At 46.7% G+C, this 19400-nt stretch overlaps 1 protein-coding gene across 3 annotated transcripts in view; it reads right to left on the reverse strand.

Moving 5' to 3' along the window:
* LOC110488577 (slit homolog 3 protein-like) overlaps window positions 1-19400 on the reverse strand; it is a 210875-nt gene that overhangs the window by 78769 nt on the left and 112706 nt on the right. For 2 of the 3 annotated variants that reach the window (XM_036942709.1, XM_036942708.1), the window contains exons 5-6: window positions 8160-8231; window positions 2265-2336 (exon numbers count right to left, since the gene is read on the reverse strand). In XM_036942709.1, the coding sequence (XP_036798604.1) occupies window positions 2265-2336; window positions 8160-8231 (144 nt within the window). Of the gene's footprint in view, window positions 1-2264; window positions 2337-2531; window positions 2693-8159; window positions 8232-19400 lie in introns of those variants that run through there. The other variant, XM_036942711.1, reaches the window with a different exon arrangement.

Genomic DNA, 19400 nt, shown 5'->3' on the forward strand with positions numbered 1-19400 from the left:
TGCACTAATGAAAAATGTATTGCCCAACTAATTTTTTTTCTCCATTAATTATAATCCACATAATAATTCACATTTCCTGTTGCTGCAGCATTATTTTCCTGCTGTAGCAAATTAAGATCCTACATTTGTAGGTACACTGCCATAAAATCGAACACTTTGTTTCATTCTAAAACAGAGAAAATCTCTCAAAGAAAAAGCCTAATCTACCAAGAGTGCCTAACCTAATTACAATGAAGGCAATCAATGCCTAGTGCTCCAGTCAAATCAGTGCTGTAGTGGTTCTTGGAGAAGTGGGTATACTCAAACTTTGCCCCCAAAAAATCCCAAAACGGCCTGCCCGGCGAAGTAATGGTGCCCTGTGTGAAAAATTATATGAGAAACAGTGACATGTATTCTAAAATGATAACCCAAGACGTACCGTGATAGCAAGCTAATAGTAGGCCTACTATTGAAACAGATAAATTAGGCTGTCAACTGAGTCAGAAATCCACAGGTTTCAGATTTGTTAAATTTTTTTTCTTCAGTCACACTTAAAAAATGTAAAATAAATAAATAAATGAAAACAACCAAATGTTATGTTCTAAGTCCACAACAATGCTTAAACCACATCAGGAGACCACTTCTGTGATCTGGGAAAAATCAAAGACATTTAGATTTTTGAGTGTAGTTACTACTTTGGTAACGCATCAGTGGGGATTAAGAAGTGAGTATTCATAATGCCCACTGAAAGAAAAAGTGAGCATACGGCCTACGCCTGTGTATACCCACCACTACGGCACTTAGTCCAATTATCTCCGTTTCAGCTGCATGGACATATGGGCGAATTATCATCTTTAAATAACATCTTCACATTCTCCACTGACGTCCGCTTCGTCATGGGCTCTGGTCGAGCACGAGGAAGGTGCAGTATTGTTCGTGAAAATTGAATCCACACACGCTGACTTTTATGTCTGGTCTGCTCAGCCGACTAACGCCATCTCATCTCCATCGTGCCATTTTGTGCTGTGGTCATGAAACCATCGCTAGCCGCTCTATGAGCCAAGGCAAGGCAGAGGGAGGAGGACAATTAGAATGAACAGCCAGTCCAGCAGCAGGATTACTATCCTTCATTCAAACATATCCTGCACTGCCTTTGAGCACAGCCCTAATATGAGCACCTCAAGTGAGTTCTCTGTGTTAACAAACCAACCAGCTTTTTTGCAGGTTTTCTGTAAAGCCGGCGGGTGAGACTGACTGTATGTCTCTCTTGGTCACAAAATGAGCCCTGCTCTAACAGAGGGGGGGGGGGGGGGGGGGGGTGACAACTGCATTTTGTGCCCTGCCAATGAGCTGATGGATGGGCTAGTATCTGGGAAATGTCTATCTCCCCCAGCAATACTGTCCTGTACTGTCCTATCATATCCTTAGTAGTGCTGCCTGGGCTATCTTCACTGTGCTAGGGCTGGAGGTGCCTCCAGAGAATCCCTCTGCACCAGGACGTAACAGCCTGGGGGGCTGCAGGGGTATATACTCCCCCCCCGGCGCTCAGACCAGTCCGGACCGTACAGGTACAGACCCCCCCCAGTAACACCCTCAGCCACAGGGAAGAGTTTCAGACACGGTGCTACAGTACAGCAGCAGCTCACCAGCCAAATGCAACAGTGTCTGTCAGGCCAAGTACTGAGTCTAGTTTAAATCTTTACACTACGACAGAGGACACAAGCTAAGCCTATGGTTTTCCTCCTGAGTTGTTACAATGCATGACACTATTCCCTGACAAGGTTCTGAATGTTTTGGAATATCCAGACATGCCTACATCACACCACAGCAGACGACCGTAGAACTCGTTTCAACGGGCAACAGTGCACGGACGGGGGGGGGGGGGGGATGCGTTGAAAAGTGACAAGCAAAATAAGGCGCCTTGCAAGGCACTAGCTAGCAGCTTAATGTCACAGTGCAGCACGGAGCGACAAATGAGCCTGTGCAAAACCGCGGTCACACAGTCGACACGGAGAAACAGAAGACACGCGGCGGACAGACAGACTAACACGTCAGGAGGATGACACTATCACCGCTGCCGCTGGCAGAATGCACAGGTAGGCACGCCGCGCTGCTGCGGCTTCACATGCAACACACTTTGCCCTTGGGGGACATTCAACAGAAAACACAGGGAGATAGAGAGATAGCGAGAGGGGGGGGGGGGGGGGGAAAGAAGAGGGAAGAGCAGGAGAGGTCCCTGCAGATGAGAGGAGAGGAGGAAGGGTAAGAGGAGGAGGGGGACTCACAGTATCTCCAGATCGCGGAGGGCTCGGAAGGCTCCATCTTCGATACAGCTGATGTGGTTGCTGTCCAGTTGCCTGAGGAGAGATTAGAGACAGGAGTCAGCGGCAGGTCTGTCTGCAGGCGTGGAGGCGGAGGGTGGAGGGGGCTGCTGGAGGTGAGGGCTGCAGGAAGAGTGCCGGTGGCCGGGGATGAGTTTGGCTGGGGTGGACTGGTGGTAAGTAGGTTGTCGCCAGGCAGCGCACAGCACACACTCAGATCTCAGCGCTCACCTCTGTCTCACTGCAGCCTGCCAGGTTAGGAAAGGAAAGGACCAGCTGGCTAAAGTGGCCTGTCTGGCGGCAGCCTATCACCTCACTCTCTACGCTGCCCCGTGAGTGGAGGAGAAGGAGAGAGAGAGAGAGAGAGAGAGAAAGAGGGAGGAGGGGAGTTTGAGAGAAAGACAGAAGGAGAGTGAACAGGAGGCTGGCTAAAGCATACAGCCCACCCCGTCTGTCAACTCTCTGTAAATATTAATTGCATTTTCTCCCTCCCCCCTCCTGTTCTCCCACTCCTCCCACCCCTCTACCGTTCTATTTTTTGAAAGTCAGAAAGGGAGTAATTTCATTACATTAGAGCAGCCAATCCATTACGAGCTTTTACCGGCTCTGTCACTGAAACAATTTAATTAAAGGAGAGGGTTCGTAAATCAGCCCGGACTCCCAATGCTCAGAGCACTCATCCCTCTTCCTTCTTTTCCTTTTACTTTCATTTGCAGGTCTAAGTATGCAGTCCCATGCCCCAACCCCCAGTCTCTCCACCCTTCCTCTCTCCTCTCTCTGCCCCCCAAAAAGGAGATGGATGGAAGACAAGGCACCACAAAGGGCAGACATTTAGAACGCTCTCCCAGACCGTTTATCCAATCTCCAAAAAGCTTCTGTGACATTTAACCTGTTACGGAACACAGCCTATGCATCTTGTGCTCTAGGCTATAAAAAATAACATATCTCCCTCCGCTAATCTCCTCTTCCTGGACCCATCTCCCTCTCTTCCCCATCTCTCCCTCCCTAATCCTTTTTACTTTGCTTTCTATCTTCTCTTTTCTTCCCTTCCCTCGACTCTCCTCTAGTAAAGCATCTGTTTCCTGTCTGGTCCTTATCTCTTAGCTGTGGAGACAATACATCCATTTGGAAAGCGTCCCCCCCCCCAGAGAGGAAATGAAATAGGTAACATGTTGAATTACAATGTCTGCCGACAGATTGTGGGTTGACGCCTCCTATGAGATTATTCCTTCACACTTGGGTATAAAACATTCCCAGTGAAATATTCACAAGGAAAACGACCATCTGTGTAGGATGGAAACAAGCAATGTTATGGCACAGTACTTACAAATGACATATTGGAAGCATGCTTGTCGAGCTTAATCTAACTTCATGATAACATGTCTACGAAATCATTTCATAATTAGTAAATGAGTATCATGTGAACTGTATAAATAAATAAAGAGAGTCACACACTATAAACTCGGAGTCATTTACTGGGTAAAACACCAACGTTTCGGGCATCACTGTGCCTTCTATCATGTGAAACCTGACAAACCTAAGGGAGGAGGAGGCCGTGATCAAAGCTGTTTTTGTTTTTTTCAACCCTTTTTTACATCTGGTTCCATTTTAGGAAACACCTTGAAGACGTGCTGAGTACAATGCCTGGCTCTGCTCAGCTTGCACTCTCTAGGCTCTAAACAATCATCATATCACGAGAGATTATTTCTGTTGACTGACAGTTTAGTGCACTTGGCTACCTTCTAGGGATCACAGGACCACTATTAATCCCATGTGAATTATAGGGCGGGAGGATAGCTGTGTGTGCGTGTGTGTGTGTGTGTGTGTGTGTGTGTGTGTGTGTGTGTGTGTGTACATACATATTATGTGTGTATGTGTAATGGGTGTTATGTGGGGGGTATGAGAGTCCCACATTTTATTTCCTTCCATCTAATTACGTTGGCCTTTAATCATCCCAGTCATAAGCAGTATTGGCAGTTTGATGCTTCTGCATTCCCAGCCCCATATGGAGGAATTTGAAAAAAGGAGAGAAAGAGTCAGAGACAGAGAGAGAGAGTGAGAGATACAGAGAGAGAGAGAGTAGAGAGATAGAGAGAGTGAGATACAGAGAGAGTGAGAGAGAGAGAGAGATAGAGAGAGAGAGAGAGAGAGGGGGAAAGAGAGATACAGAGAGAGAGAGAGAGAGAGAGAGAGAGGGTAGAGAGTCGAGAAAAAGGGAGAGGGGAGCAGTCCTTAACAGTACCGACCGACTCAGACCAGCCCTATTAATCTGTCACGGGGAAGGATGGAGCATGATGCTAAACCAACAGCCACAAACCTCCCAATTAATTTGGGGACCCGGTTGATCGACGTTCATCAGCGAAGACAACAGGAAGTGAATGAGAGGATCCGTCTCTGTGGTGGAGGGAGCGGGGAGCGCGGTGGAGCGAGGCTGCCCGGAGCTGGAGTCCCTAACAGACAGGGTCGGCGTCCCAAAATGGCACCCTATTCTCTATATAGTTCAGGGAATAGGGTGCCATTCGGGACACAGCCTTATAGCGGCAACTCCGCTGTCACTGGGCTGGGGTGACGGAGAGGCTGAAGGGCTTCAGGAGGAAGGGATGGACAGATGGAGATAAATCACACAGTCAATCCACAGCTAGCTACCGTGTCCTGATTAGCACAGCTAGAGGGCAGTACAGACAGTGGTTAGCCAGTGTCCTTCTGTGGATGGACGTGGACACAAGGCCTAAAGACTCTCTCCACTAATACTGTGTGTACTTGGACAAAGGGGACACTGCAGAACCCTTCTGTACGTGAGAGCCCAGTAGCCTAGGAGCTGTGCGTTGCAGCTGTGTGTTGGTGTCCGTAGCGTGGTTCAGTGGGCAGAGGCCTGGGTACAGTGGTACAGTGTGCCCGCTGTGCTTCTAGTGTCGTGTGGTGGCGCGGTCAAGTAAGCTGCGCCAGAAGCAGTCGGCGAGCTGCGGACGCAGCATTCTGGGTAGGGGAACATGGAGTGAAAGACAGAGGTGGAGGGTGGGGGGGGGGGGGGGGGGTATGAGTTATGCACATGCATTGTTTTCCCAACCAGCTGCAGAACTGGACTCTCAATCACACCTTGCATTTAGTTGATATAGCATTACTGAGGCCGCAGTGTTTAGAATCAGAGGGATGTCAATGCACTGGTCTCATATATGTCCAATAACTCACTGTCAGCCCAGCCCAGTGGAGGTTTGGTTTGCTGGCTGACAGACCTCTCTATACTGCCACTATCGCAACAGAATGTCTATGTTATGTGCAGATAACCTTATAAGACCTACAGTGGGCGGCCATTTTGTTGCTGATGGACAACACTGTGGATTGGCCGATTGTGTGTAGGATAGACGGATACAGTAGTCAAGTCAGCAGCGTGTGTGTGTGTGTGGAGCTGACACTTAGCTGAAGCCAGCCAAGGGCGGCAGGCCCAGAAACCCCAGATAAAGATCCTGTCTGCTCTGACATATACAGATTTGTGACAAATTTGTCTCATTTGTTGAGAGAGCAGATTAGAATAACGACCTCTGCCAGTTTCTTGGCATTTTTATTTTTTTTGTTAAAGGAAAAGAAAGGCAATCTGATAGCCGAGTGAAATTAATGCCACTCCAGTTTTCAGTAGCCAATAAAGATTTCTCCAGGATATCAGGGTTGGGATTACGAGTGTGGGGAGAGCGAGCGGTGTGTCCCTACTTCTGTAGTACAAAAGGAGGGCATTAGGAGAAAGAGGGGAGAGCATATGAGAAAATCGATGCACGGGCCAACTGGGACCTGTCAGGGTTTTTCTTTGGGAGGAAAATGGAGGGTTGGACTGTTTCGGCAATTAAATCAGGAGTCACCTTGCTGTGCTGGGGCTGGGGTGGAGGTGCCTGAGGAGGAATGGGAGGGGGGGTGGTGGTGACGGATGGGGGTTACTAAAGAGTCTCAGGCAACCAGTCACTGTCTCCCTTCCTCCCTGTCTCCTGTGTGCTCTGCAAACAGCTGGAGAACTGTGCTAAACGCTCCAACCCGGTGACGAGGCTGCTGTGATTGCCCGTCCCTCTCTCCATCTCTCTCTCCATCTCTCTCTCTCTCTCTCTCTCTCTCTCTCTTTGATGAGTAATGAGCAGCTCGCTCTCCATTCATCAACCGTTTGAGGGAACGGAGCATGTTTTTTTTTGGTTGGGGGGGCAACACAGAGAGATGGAGGGGCACCTCTCACACACGTTGACCTGTGGAGATGAGTGAGGAGAGAGAGAGAGGGGGTGGGGGGGTCTCATCTGGCCAGGGTCAGAGTGGGGGGGGTTAGCTGTGAGTGACACTCTGTTAACTGAGAGGGGGAGGGGCAGAGGGCGGTGGAGGGGAGCCTCATTGAGTGGCAGCGGTGCCCTAACACAAACAGACAGGCACTCCACTTATTTTCAAACGCAATTACTCTGCCCCGAGCTTTAAAGCCAACCTGGCTGACTGTCGCTCCTCCACGCAGAGCAGTGCATAACATGAACCTCTCTGACTCATGTCCTTAAAGGAGATGCCTTACTTTATCACACTCTCTTTCGGAATAGAAAGCACTGTGTGGCTCTGTTTATTTGGTGGATTGCAGATTATCAATAGCACCACAGGCATGGACAGGACAGGAGATCTGGTAGGTAATGTAGGCCAGCTGACTCCGGTCTCTCTCTCTCTCTCTCTCTCTCTCTCTCTCTCTCTCTCTCTCTCTCTCTCTCTCTCTCTCTCTCTCTCTCTCTCTCTCTCTCTCTCTCTCTCTCTCTCTCTCTCTCTCTCTCTCTCTCTCTCTCTCTCTCTCTCTCTCTCTCTCTCTCTCTCTCTCTCTCTCTCTCTCTCTCTCTCTCTCTCTCTCTCTCTCTCTCTCTCTCTCTCTCTCGTTGAGGGGACCCCAGTTCAGCCGGCAACATTGAGAGGGAGTTTATATAGAAAGACAAGCCAGGTTTCGTTCTATGGATGCGTCCCAAAAAAGGCACCCCATTCCCCCATAGGGCTCTGGTCAAAAGTAGTGCACTGTTGGGAATATGGTGCCTGTTGGGACGCAGTCTATCACGTGATGATGCTGATGATCGGATAGTGGAGGAAACCACCCAGACTGACTTACAACCCAACCCTGGGAAAAGGAACAGACCGAATCTGGCTGATTTACATACAATCTTAACTCCAAACACAGTGGTCGGCCCATTAAGCCTAAACTCAACAACACGTCTCTCTATTAATTGCAGTGAATCATCGATAAGCCCTCCTCTGATTGGCTGATTTGGGACTGAGTTTTAGGGAATGCAGTGTTTATTGTTCTGGGCGACGAATGGCGGCCATTGGCTGGGAATTGCTTTCTCTTTCTCTCTGATATCCTGCCCAAAACCATCACCCGGCAACATGTGTGGGGAAGCGTACAATTGGCTCTGGTCTGGAGATAGGGCGTGGTTTTAATCATAATATCATCAGACTCCATGCAAATCAGAAGCAGCATCTCACCACTAATACTGAACCGAAGTAACCATGTGCGTGAATCCTGTCAACAAAATTAAAACAGAAGGCCATCTTACTGTGGCTTGATGACAACCTGGGTTGTAATTCCCTAAGCAGGAGGAATACATTTGTCAGTGTATTAATTGTGGTGTTATTTATTAGAATCTCATGAATTAATGCATGAATAAACGAACGAACGAACGAATGAATGAATGAATGAATGAATGATCGGACAGGAGACTAGATAATTGTTCCAACAGACCTGGACCCATCTATCCTCTGACAAAGAACATTTTCCACACTTGTTTTTCACAGAGAAGCCAGGCCAGGTGCTTGTTAAAGTGCTTTCTATATACGGAAGATAGAGGAGGATGGAGTGTGGCTACTTACAGGTTTTTGACAGTTGTGATCCCACGGAAAGCCTTACGAGGAACTGCCTGGATCTGGTTTTCACTGAGGTCTCTGGGGAGCACAAGATAAAGACAAAGATGAAATGTTAGGGGGTTGTTTGAAGGCCCAACTCACATTTCAGAGAGGCGAAGCGGTTAAGAACATATGGGCATTCTGGAGCATTCTGGGGCTCCGGCGTTCTGCTGAGGAGTAATGATAGCCATCCCTTTGAAGTCTAAAATCAAATTGTTCTACAAACCATAAACGTCATATCTTCCCTTTCCTCTCTTTCTGCCCTCTCAGATCCCCCTCTCTCTCCCTCTTATGTGTGTGTGTGTGTGTGTACGTTTTTAATGTAAAACATTTCAACATTTTTAACTCAAGTAAGAACCCTTCAATAGGGTTCCATTATTCTCCAGGAGAAATGAAGCAATCGCATTTGGGTTTGAGTAACTTGAGAACGCATGACAGAGAAAAAGAACACTCGCAAACTAAGACATGGCACCACCTTATAATCCTAACACTTTTCTTTCTCCCACTATATGCATTCGGTTATGAGCCAAATGACTTTGGACATGTCACAACGGTTTTGCTTAACTTTATGAAGCCTTGTTTGCCTGTAGATGCTTGTCGGCAAACATCATTTTGAAAAGCAGAATGCAATTACTGGGCAGGGAGGAAACAAATGAGATATGGAATATCTGGGGGTATAATCAGGGTGTCTGTCTACTGGTCATGTCTGCTCCACATAACAGAGAGAGACCGCCGGTGGGCTTAACCCGACTGCTCCTCTTAAGGCGGCTATTTATCTTACAACTTGTCCTTGTGGTAAAAATGATGTGGGTAAAAGGAGGCGCGAATTAAAAGGAGGAATCTCGGCGCATCGCAGCTCCCATTAGGTGCAGAAAACTCGACGTACAGTACCCACTTTTTGGAAGCGGACCCGACTTCGTCCTTACGTTATACCGGCGTCGAACACGTCACGCTCCCGAGGAGAGGCGAGGACCTCGACAATTTATTGTTAAAACACCTGCTCCGTTCGGTCTCAACGTATACTTTGATCTGAAGCCATTCTTGTGATAATTGTGATGTTGCTATTGTAAATGTTCGTAGACCTACATAGCCAACATGTATCTATGATCGTATGCTATCCATTTACTGTATGTTCTATTTATATCTGTAAATTAACCAACGAAATGATTACAGACACCTGCGTGTGTCCTTTGACACTATTTAAACTAGTGACCCACAGTGTTTGTCATTGTACCCTGATGAAGACAGCTTATCCGTTGAAATATTGGTTATGAGGTTATTACATTATTGCATCTGAGCTCCTAGAGTGTGTGGCTTTCCTTTTCTTTTTCAAGTGTTCTCTACTCCGCCCGCCAGCACCTTTCTCTCACCTCCAGCTTAACCCCACTGACCTTGTTACAACCAATTCCAGTGGTAAATAATCAGGCAAGGACCCAAAAACACTGTGGAATTCTGCCAGCCCTCACTCCCTCCCTCCCTCACTCACTCCCTCACTCACTCACTCACTCACTCACTCACTCACTCACTCACTCACTCACTCACTCACTCAGCAGGATCAATAAGTTGACTCCAAACACAATGGCCGGCCTAACCTAACCCCTCTCCTTCTTCCTTCTGGCAGCCTATAATTAAGAATTAACCAGAGTATTGCCAGCAATTTCCTCTCAGGATATTATAATAACACCATTAATTGGGTCCCCCCCCCCCCACCACCACCTTCAATTACAATTGGGTGTATGTTATTAAATGGGAGCCCAATTAAGTTTTGTTAGTGCCAGAAATCTTAATTAGTGTGTTCTAATATACAGCTTCAACCTGAGTCCAGCTTTATTGCTCTTGACGTTTTCAACAGCCTTGCATTCTTTGGCCGGGGCCTTTGTTTGAAAAGAGACGCAAAAATCTCCAATTCCTCCTTGAGTTGATCTAAACAGCATGGGGTTTTTTGTGTACCTTTGACTCAAACTATGTGCGATGTACAAAGAAGGCAAACATTTGAAGGAGCGTAACTCATAATACGCCACTTGAACATGCAGCACAGACGGAAAATGTCTTCCGTGTTTATACCGCCGACACATTGGGGGAAGAATGCATTTATCTCCCGACCGCTTTACCCATTGCTCTCCCTCTGACGTCGATGGCACAGATGCAAAACGGATAAAGAATACTTCATTTTGTATTTTCTCTCTCCCATTTCTGATTCTTCTTCTAGTCTGTTTTGTTTACATTTTTCATGAATGGCGGGCCTCAGGTCCATTATGTCCTCTACGCGCGACAGAGAGTGAGAGCCTGCGGCTTTTCCCAGTTCTAATAAATGTTTTCTTGTTTTGTTTACTCGGCTGTGTTTTCTCCATCTTTACAGAGGGGGGGGGGGGGGGGGGGAATGAAATCATCCAAGCTAAATAAGAACCGTTATGAAATACAATCTCTCTCTCTCTCTGCGGTTTTGAGCAACCTCAAACCCTCACGCACGTGAATCGGATTGGATGGGGTTAGCGCAATCAACAATATGCTGCCACAAAAATGGTGCATCTGCCACAACTCCTGAGGACATCACAAGTTCTCCCCAAAACACCACAGCAACATGTATGATGTAAATCATATAGGGGAGAAGGTCTGTAATGAATGTAATATAATAACACATCATATGTTCTGCTATCTGTTGAGCAGATATAGACCTCGCCTACTTAATCTCATTGCTAATGTTCTTTGATATCGGCGAGATACTGCCGCTAATAATCTGTGATAAACATCTGCCCACCAAATCCTTGTTGAGCAGCACATTACACCGTGTTCTTGGCAGGCCATGTCCCTTTGTTACATGGTGCATGGATCCTTTGTCTGTATCCTCCGTGTCTCATGTTATTTTAGGTGAGTCAGATCTCTACCTTCAAAGAGACGATACTATCATCTGGCTGAAATTGGCTTCCCGCCTCCGAGTTAAAAGGACACACAGACAACAAACAGAGTAATATCCACACTACCCACCCACTCAAACACACATGCACGCGGAAACACACACACACACACGCAAACACACACAAAACAAACAGCACACACACATCCCCAAACACACACGCGCGCACACACATTTCTGGAGTGGGGGAGGAGAGAGGGAGTGCATCAGTCTCCTGACACTGACAATCTGCTTGCAAATTTCATTAACTTTATTTTCCTTTCACCCTCCTCTTTCTGACTCACAGGATGGCTGCTATAAATCTCCTATTGATTCCATTAAAGCCTCACATGTCCAGACAAGCTGGCAGCACAAAAACATATTACTGATAAAAGCCTAGCAACACACTCAAGGATATCTTACGCACGCTGCAAGGAGGAGCCGTCCTCGTAGCGGGCAAACACACGCACACACACACACACACATATACACACACACGCATACACACTGCATAAACACAAAGAGAGAAAGAGGTTTGGGATTTACTGGTAAACGTGATCCAAGTTGATTCAATTCAATTTTTCTCAACAGACGCTGAAAAATAATGAATGGCATGGCCACACAATTCGGTTTCTATTTGTAGTTATCGCGGCCTCTCCCTTCACCGAAGGTGAGAGGGAAAGTGAAAGAGGGACAGTGAGATGAGGAAAAGCACCATTGAAATTGAAATACCAGGAAAGTGGGAAACAGCTCAAAACCTCAACCATCATCAACACGCTTGTCCCAATCATATTATGTACTTCCGTAGTCAAAAACAGACATATGCCCCTCTTCATAACCCGTATTCACAGCATGCTGCCATAAAGAGAGGATATAAACACCCAGTCATTGATTCTACACCGCTGACTGGTCCGCTATCTAACCTGTCTAGGGTACCAAACAGAACAGGAGGGGTGTGCTATCTAGGGTACCAAGCAGAACAGGAGGGGTGTGCTATCTAGGGTACCAAACAGAACAGGAGGGGTGTGCTATCTAGGGTACCAAGCAGAACAGGAGGGGTGTGCTATCTAGGGTACCAAGCAGAACAGGAGGGGTGTGCTATCTAGGGTACCAAGCAGAACAGGAGGGGTGTGCTATCTAGGGTACCAAACAGAACAGGAGGGGTGTGCTATCTAGGGCCTGTTGCTCTCGGCAGGGCTATTATCTGCATGCCAAATGTCATTTCCAGCCAGGCTCGTCAGTAGCTTTCTGTTGCCTGCAAGCCACACAAACAACATCCACATCCCATATCCAGCCCACCACCAACCCACCCCAGCAGGCCCCAGACCAATCCAGTCCCATACTAATCCAGTCCAGGCGCAGACCCCCTCCCTGGGCACAGTTCGTGGCAACGTCCCAAATGGCACCCTTTTTCCTGTACCCATAGCGCTCTGGTCAAAAGAACAGAATTTGGGACACACCCAGTGACCTACTGTAACCAGTGCAGCAGGAGGAGGAAAGATGGGAGATGAGGATGAGACCAAAGCCTCCCTCCTAGCTATTTCTGTCTCTGATATTAGATTACATTATTCATTTGAAATAAATGACACTAACCAGGTCAACTCCCATTGCTTTTATATTACATTTACCCCCTCCTCCCATATACACCCTGCTCCAGGGAGGACAGACAGTTCAACATGTGAACCTAGAGTGGCGGGGATGGAATGGAGTGGAAGACACTGCAGGCCTCGTTAGTGTTCATCACAATACTCTGACTGGTGTCCTCCGTCACCCCTCTTTCCTGTCAGGGAAACATAAACCGGGAGCTCCGTAACATGAGAAGCCATCTATATGATTGCATACACTGAGTGTACAAAACATTAGGAACACCGTCCTAATATTGAGCTGCACCCGCCGTTGCCCTCAGAACAGCCTCAATTCGTCGGGGCATGGACTCGACATGGCGTCGAAAGCTTTCCACAGGGATGCTGGCCCATGTTGACTCCAATGCTTCCCACAGTGATAGATGCGGGAAACTGTTGAGCGTGAAAACCCCAGCAGCGTTACAGTTCTTGACACACTCAAACCGGTGCACCTGGCACCTACTACCATACCCCGTTCAAAGGCACTTAAATATTTTATCTTGCCCATTCCCCCTCTGAATGGCACATATACACAATCAATGTCTCAAATTAAACTGTCTCCTCCCCTTCATTTACACTGATTGAAATGGATTTAAAAAGTGACATCAATAAGGGATCATAGCTTTCACCTGGATTCACCTGGTCAGTCTATGTCATATCATGTTACTAATGTTTTGTACACTCAGTGTATATAACCCATGCAGGCCCGTTTGGCCCCAGGTTGATTGGGGCAGGGAGAGTATATGTATCAGGGAGGCACATTTGTTTGATTTCACATACTCATGATGTCGGGACACATTACTGGTGGCTGGCACTAGCGAGAGCTGACAGGGTTAAGACAGCATCTAGGCGCCTGCCAGGCCGCCGCTCCCCTCAGACGCCCAGCCCGGCCCAGCCCAGACCCGACGATGCTGCCTGCCTTATGAGATGCACATTTCAGTTGTTCTTTCATTTCTTTCATTAGAGGAAAAAACAGCAATAACGGGGTAGAGAGAGGAACCCAGAGGGGATGGGGGAGCGTTTTGTGTTTCATGAAACCCGAGACGTCTTCAACGGCTGACTCCGTGCAACTGCGGGCTCCGCCAGGCCCGTCTCCATTAGGGTACTATCGCCAATGAGGTGTGCTCTCTCGTGTCACAATCCCCATTTTCTTCTGTTATAAGAGGCAGGCTCTCTCTCTCTCTCTCTCTCTCTCTCTCTCTCTCTCTCTGGGGAGATGTAACATTATTCAATATAGATATATACAGAGTATAACGCATATTGAACAGTGGGTGGCTCATATTTCAGTGTTTTACAACCAGGGTAATGGCGATGATGGGGTAGCGAGAGGAGTAGTGTGTTCTCTCTATGCTGCAGTAGTGTGCTCTGGCTACAGGGAACGACTGGGAAGTATCGGTATTGGTTTACAGACACTTTTGAAAAATGGAGACAAATTAAAATGCTATGGATTTCTCCCCTCCTCCAAAGGCTTTAAAGTCTAATTGGCTTTCAGGACGACAGTAGCTCTTAATTAGGTTGGAGCATGAAGGAGCGTTTTCACGGGGATGATGGGATGGGGCGGGCAGGCAGAAGGGTGGATGGACTGTGTGACGGGGAGCTACTATGGTCAGCCTCTTAGTTTCAGCATGGAGACTCGGTCTGGACATCCGTCTTTCAACCAAAGACACATGCCTGGAAGACCCGATCTAGTCTATCCAGTCACTCTCTAGTCTATCCAGTCACTCTCTAGTCTATCCAGTCACTCTCTAGTCTATCCAGTCACTCTCTAGTCTATCCAGTCACTCTCTAGTCTATCCAGTCATTCGGCTTGGATTGTGGTTTCCCACTTTCCTTTTACACCGTATTCTATCTCTTAAACAGACGGGGGCCTCGTAGTTTAGAGATGACGTACACGAAGGAGGTGGCAAAGTGCCAGGCAGGAACCACACGACACACTGGGTTTGGGCACGTCGATCTGTGCCCCATAACTAACATCGAGCTGGACCACCACATTACTGACTGTCTCTTCACCCACGGCTGCAGATTTCATCTCGAGGTTGGCATGTCCGGCAGAAGGAAGAGAGAGCTTGATTGTTACTATCTCCTGTCTGACATTTAAAGGAGATTAGGATACGTTTCAGGCTTTATTATAAGCACAAAGGGAAGGGAAGGACGGGAGGAGTCATATGCATGCAAATGTAAAGTACGTGTACCGTACTTGTAGCTGAAAAATGTTCGCCCTCCCATACTTAACCCTCCACTGCGGTGACGACAATGACAACACAGGCTATTGGGATTCTACTAGCGGTGTGGAATTGGGTTAATTAAAGCACAAGCGTGTGAGTGCAGGTGTGTGTGTGGTTGTGTGTGTGTGTGTGTTTGTGACAGAGAGAGAGAGAGAGAGAGAGAGAGAGAGAGAGAGAGAGATAAAGCAAAGGACATGAAAGTTGGGGCATCCGTGTCGGCTGATCATCCTTGGCAGGCCTCTGTCCTCGGCTTGGTATTCAACTCCAGCCGTTTAACTCCTCTGCCCTTGCTTAGTGTCTTACATCTACCCCATCTACCCCTTGATGGAATTAACTCGCTGCTTTATGAATAAAAATATTCCACTATTGATCCTCCTGGCTGAGAGCTGACGCAGGCTAAAGTGGGACAGCTCTTCGGTTCGCTACACCGCCACCGTCGTCCTCCATCCCGCATTTGTTTCTGGCGCATAACTTTTGAAAAATAGGAAGCTTCTAAATCATCGTAAATGGTCTCAAACACTCCCTTGGGTGCTCCAAGCGCTCTGCTTAAGGTTTCACATTCCTTTGCTGCCTCCCAAGAAAGAGCGGGTAAATGGAAATTATAAATGGAAATAGTTTTTCCCCCCGTGTAAGTATCTATTATGTTTAGTTGATACTTTAATTAAATTGGACAGCTTAATGTGATTTATCCTGATCCATACCGTTTATAGATATAAAAGCCTTTTTGGCTCTAGCTCCAAAAAAACGTCAAACATATTTAGTTGAGTTACTAGGAGAGAAAAAAAAGAGAGAAATAGTTGGAGAGGTTGGGCACACTGGGTCATTTGTTATTGGTTCGTTTACTTTCATTTCTTGTGTGCCATTTGCATTAATTCTCCTTCTACTTCGTCTTCTTCTTCGGGACGGAGGGTTTACGATAGATCAGGCTTTCAGGAACATTTACGGTTGCAATAAATTGTCTAGTTGTAAGGGATGACGAGACCGCATGAGGACAGCAGATCTGCTTGTCTGTTACACCAAAGTGCTTGGAGAGATGCCCCTGCATAGGCACCTGGGAGGGGTAGACACAACATGGCTGACACCATCGCACTTGGCCACCCACTGGAGAAGGAGTGAACCCCTTACCCCACTAAAAGGGGAACATGTGAGGATAAGATGGCTTTGCTAATCAGATAATGGGATTGAAGGGCTCTTTAGATAAGTGGGAGGGGAGGGACGGGGAGGGGAGGGCTGGTGAAACAGCTGACACCGTGGTTTTCTCTTTATATGCATCTGGGGAGCCTTCAGCACACATAAATAATACTGAATAGATTAGTAGATTGGGTTTTGGTGTGTGTGTTTGTGCGTGTGTGTGTGTGTGTGTGTGTGTGTGTGTGTATGTGTGTGTGTGTGTATGCATGTATATGTATGCATGTATGTATGTATGTCATGTGTGTTTGTGTGTGTGTGTTTGGTGGGTGGGGGGGACGGGCTAGAGACACAGGAAGGGCAGTAGAAGTTCTAATGCATAGAGATCCTATTCAATTATTCTAATTCCTAATTCTGTGTTCTAATCCATCTCACTGCAGGTCAGGGTTGCCACGGAGACCAAGTGCCCTGCTGCTGGAGGTCCAATTAACTTAGAGGAGAGAGGGTGCAGGTGCTGCCGCTGCTGCTCCCGGGGAGTACATTGTGTGGCTGAAGAGAGATAGTAGTCGTGTGTGTTTGTGTGTGTGTGTGTGTGTGTGTGTGTGTGTGTGTGTGTGTGTGTGTGTCAGTGAAGGCTACTGAGGGGAGGACGCTTCATAATAATGACTGGAACAGAGCGAATGGAATGGCATCAAACACATTGAAAACATGCGTTTGATGTATTTGATACCGTTCCACCTATTCCGCTCCAGCCACTACCACTAGCCCGTTCTCCCCAATTAAGGTGCCACCAACCTCCTGTGGTGTGTGTGTTTGCGTGTGTGAGTGGACATGTCACACACAGCCTGGTGTAGATAGTGGATCATGTGAGGAGTCTGTGTCTTGGCCACAACACAACACAACACAAAGGCATTAGTACTACACTACAGTACTGTACCCAGATCAGATCTGAAGCCCAGATACACATGGTTATATAGATCATAGTGCTGAGCGATTAACCAACATGACATTTATTTTATTTTGGGGGGGGGGTTGTTAAATAACTAATTGACCGATATTGGTTCAATTACTTGAATTCCATTTAATTTGGTTATTTTCTGAGTCCAACGTGCTTTCTCTAGAGAGAAATCAAATCATTCATGAGAGAAATCAAGTCTAAGCCTATGTAGGACGAAAGCAAATATTAAACCTAGTTCAGCGCAGAAGAGTGGTCATTAACTACAATGACCATAATCCATTGCGCCTGTTTTATCCGGGCTCAGAGATGGACACAGGTTAGATTCACACAGACCGCACGAGAGAGGAATGTACACAACACAACAACTAGAGAGAGAGCGGGATAGAGACACTTTGTGAAAGTATGCCTTAGCAACTTTGAAGAACTAGTCAAATGATTTTGTCAGACAGCGCTGCAGCATGTTCAGGTTGGGCTAGCCTAGCTAAATAGGATGACTCAAAGACAGTAGAGTATAGGAAGCACAGAGATAACGTTGTCTGGCTGTTTGGATACTTCCTGAGCAGAGATGAGATGATGACTTTAAGGAATGAAAAGTAATAAAGCCATCAAATAAAAACTGAATGATATATACAACTGAAATATTTGATTAATTTCATAGTAATTTCCTATTTTTCTATTGAAGTTTCTATTGAACCCATTGTGGACCTGACAGAGACAATGGAATTATCAATGGAACTTTTTTGAAACCGGAATCAAAAACAGTGAAAAACAGTTTAATAATCGAACCGAACCCGAACCGACCTCAAAAAGCACTAATCGCTCAGAACTAATAGAGGAGTGTGTGTGTGTATGTGTGTGTCTCTATAGCATTGATCGTTTCCATACAAATCAGATCTGAAGCCCAGATACACATGGTGATATAGAGCGTAGTGCATAGCCAACATCACATTTTGGGGGGGGGGGGGTTATTAAACAACTAACTGACCGATGTTGGTTCAATTACTTTATTCCATTTCATTAGGTTGTTTTCTGAGTCCAACGCGCTGTAGACACAATCTGTCTACTGTGACCGCACACCGCATCAAAACCTACAGCCACCATCCCCATCTCAATGCCTCAGCAACTCCCGCTGTCCTGCCTGTAAAACCATTGCCGGGCATGATACAAAGACACGAACAGCCTTTGAAGGGTGTTTTCATCATTGTAGGGCATCTCTATAAGTGATACACAATGTGTTGTTGGAGAACCAAGAGACGATTCTGAATCGTTCAATGATCCCAATTAGTATAGTCCAATAATATATGTCTCAAAGAAGCTCCTTACTGTCATTTATTAACATATCTGACCCTATTCCATTCCTTATCATACATAATGTTCCCGGTTGAAGACAGGTCGATGGAGGGGGGGATGAATAGAGGGAGGGAGGGCTGTTTGGTTGTTTCTCGTCATCTAAAACCCCCTAATCTCTTTATAATTACCTTAATCCTGTTAGCTGCAGTGAGTGGCTAATGTCAAGGCTAACTGGATAAGAATCCAGGCTGGTCCAGGCAGCCCTCTCTGGCCTTCCTAACTCACACTGAGTCCCAAGTGGCACTCTATTCCCTACATTGTGCACTACTACTGCACTCTGGTTAAAAGTAGTGGACTGTGTGCACTCAGCCAATTAACTACTCAGCCACCTGTTCAGGCTAAATTGGAGGTGTTTGGATCCAGAAAACAAAGTGCAGGTAAACAGCGCAGAAAATCCCAGTTTTGTGGTCTCGCTCATTTAGAATTCATGAATTCACTCAAAATTCTAGTTCACAATTAGTAAGTGCACATACAGTTAATGCGGGACACTTTAATAGCTGTAATCAAAACGGCTGATCAGCGTTATTGTTTTAATGGGAAGAAAGGAAATAATCCCTCATTCATCTACGCTAGGTGTACAAAACATTAGGAACACCTTCCTAATATTGAGTTGCACTCCTCCTTTTTGCCCTCAGAACAGCCTCAATTCGTCGGGGCGTGGACTCTACAGGGTGTCGAAAGCGTTCCACAGGGATGTTGGCCCAGCGCTTGACTCCAATGCTTCCCACAGTTGTGTCAAGTTGGCTGGATGTCCTTTGGGTGGTGGACCATTCTTGATACACACGGGAAACTGTTGAGCGTGAAAATCCCAGCAGCGTTGCAGTTCTTGACACAAACCGGTGCGCCTGGCACCTACAGCCATACCCCATTCAAAGGCACTTAAATATTTTGTCTTGCCCAACCACCAGCTGAATGGCACAGACACACAATCCATGTCTCAATTGTCTCGAGGCTTAAAAAATATGTAACCTGTCTCCTCCCTTTCATCTACACTGATAGAAGTGGATTTAACAGGTGACATCAATAAGGGAT

The sequence above is a fragment of the Oncorhynchus mykiss genome, chromosome 14, assembly GCF_013265735.2.
Source record: "Oncorhynchus mykiss isolate Arlee chromosome 14, USDA_OmykA_1.1, whole genome shotgun sequence".
Taxonomy (NCBI): domain Eukaryota; kingdom Metazoa; phylum Chordata; class Actinopteri; order Salmoniformes; family Salmonidae; genus Oncorhynchus; species Oncorhynchus mykiss.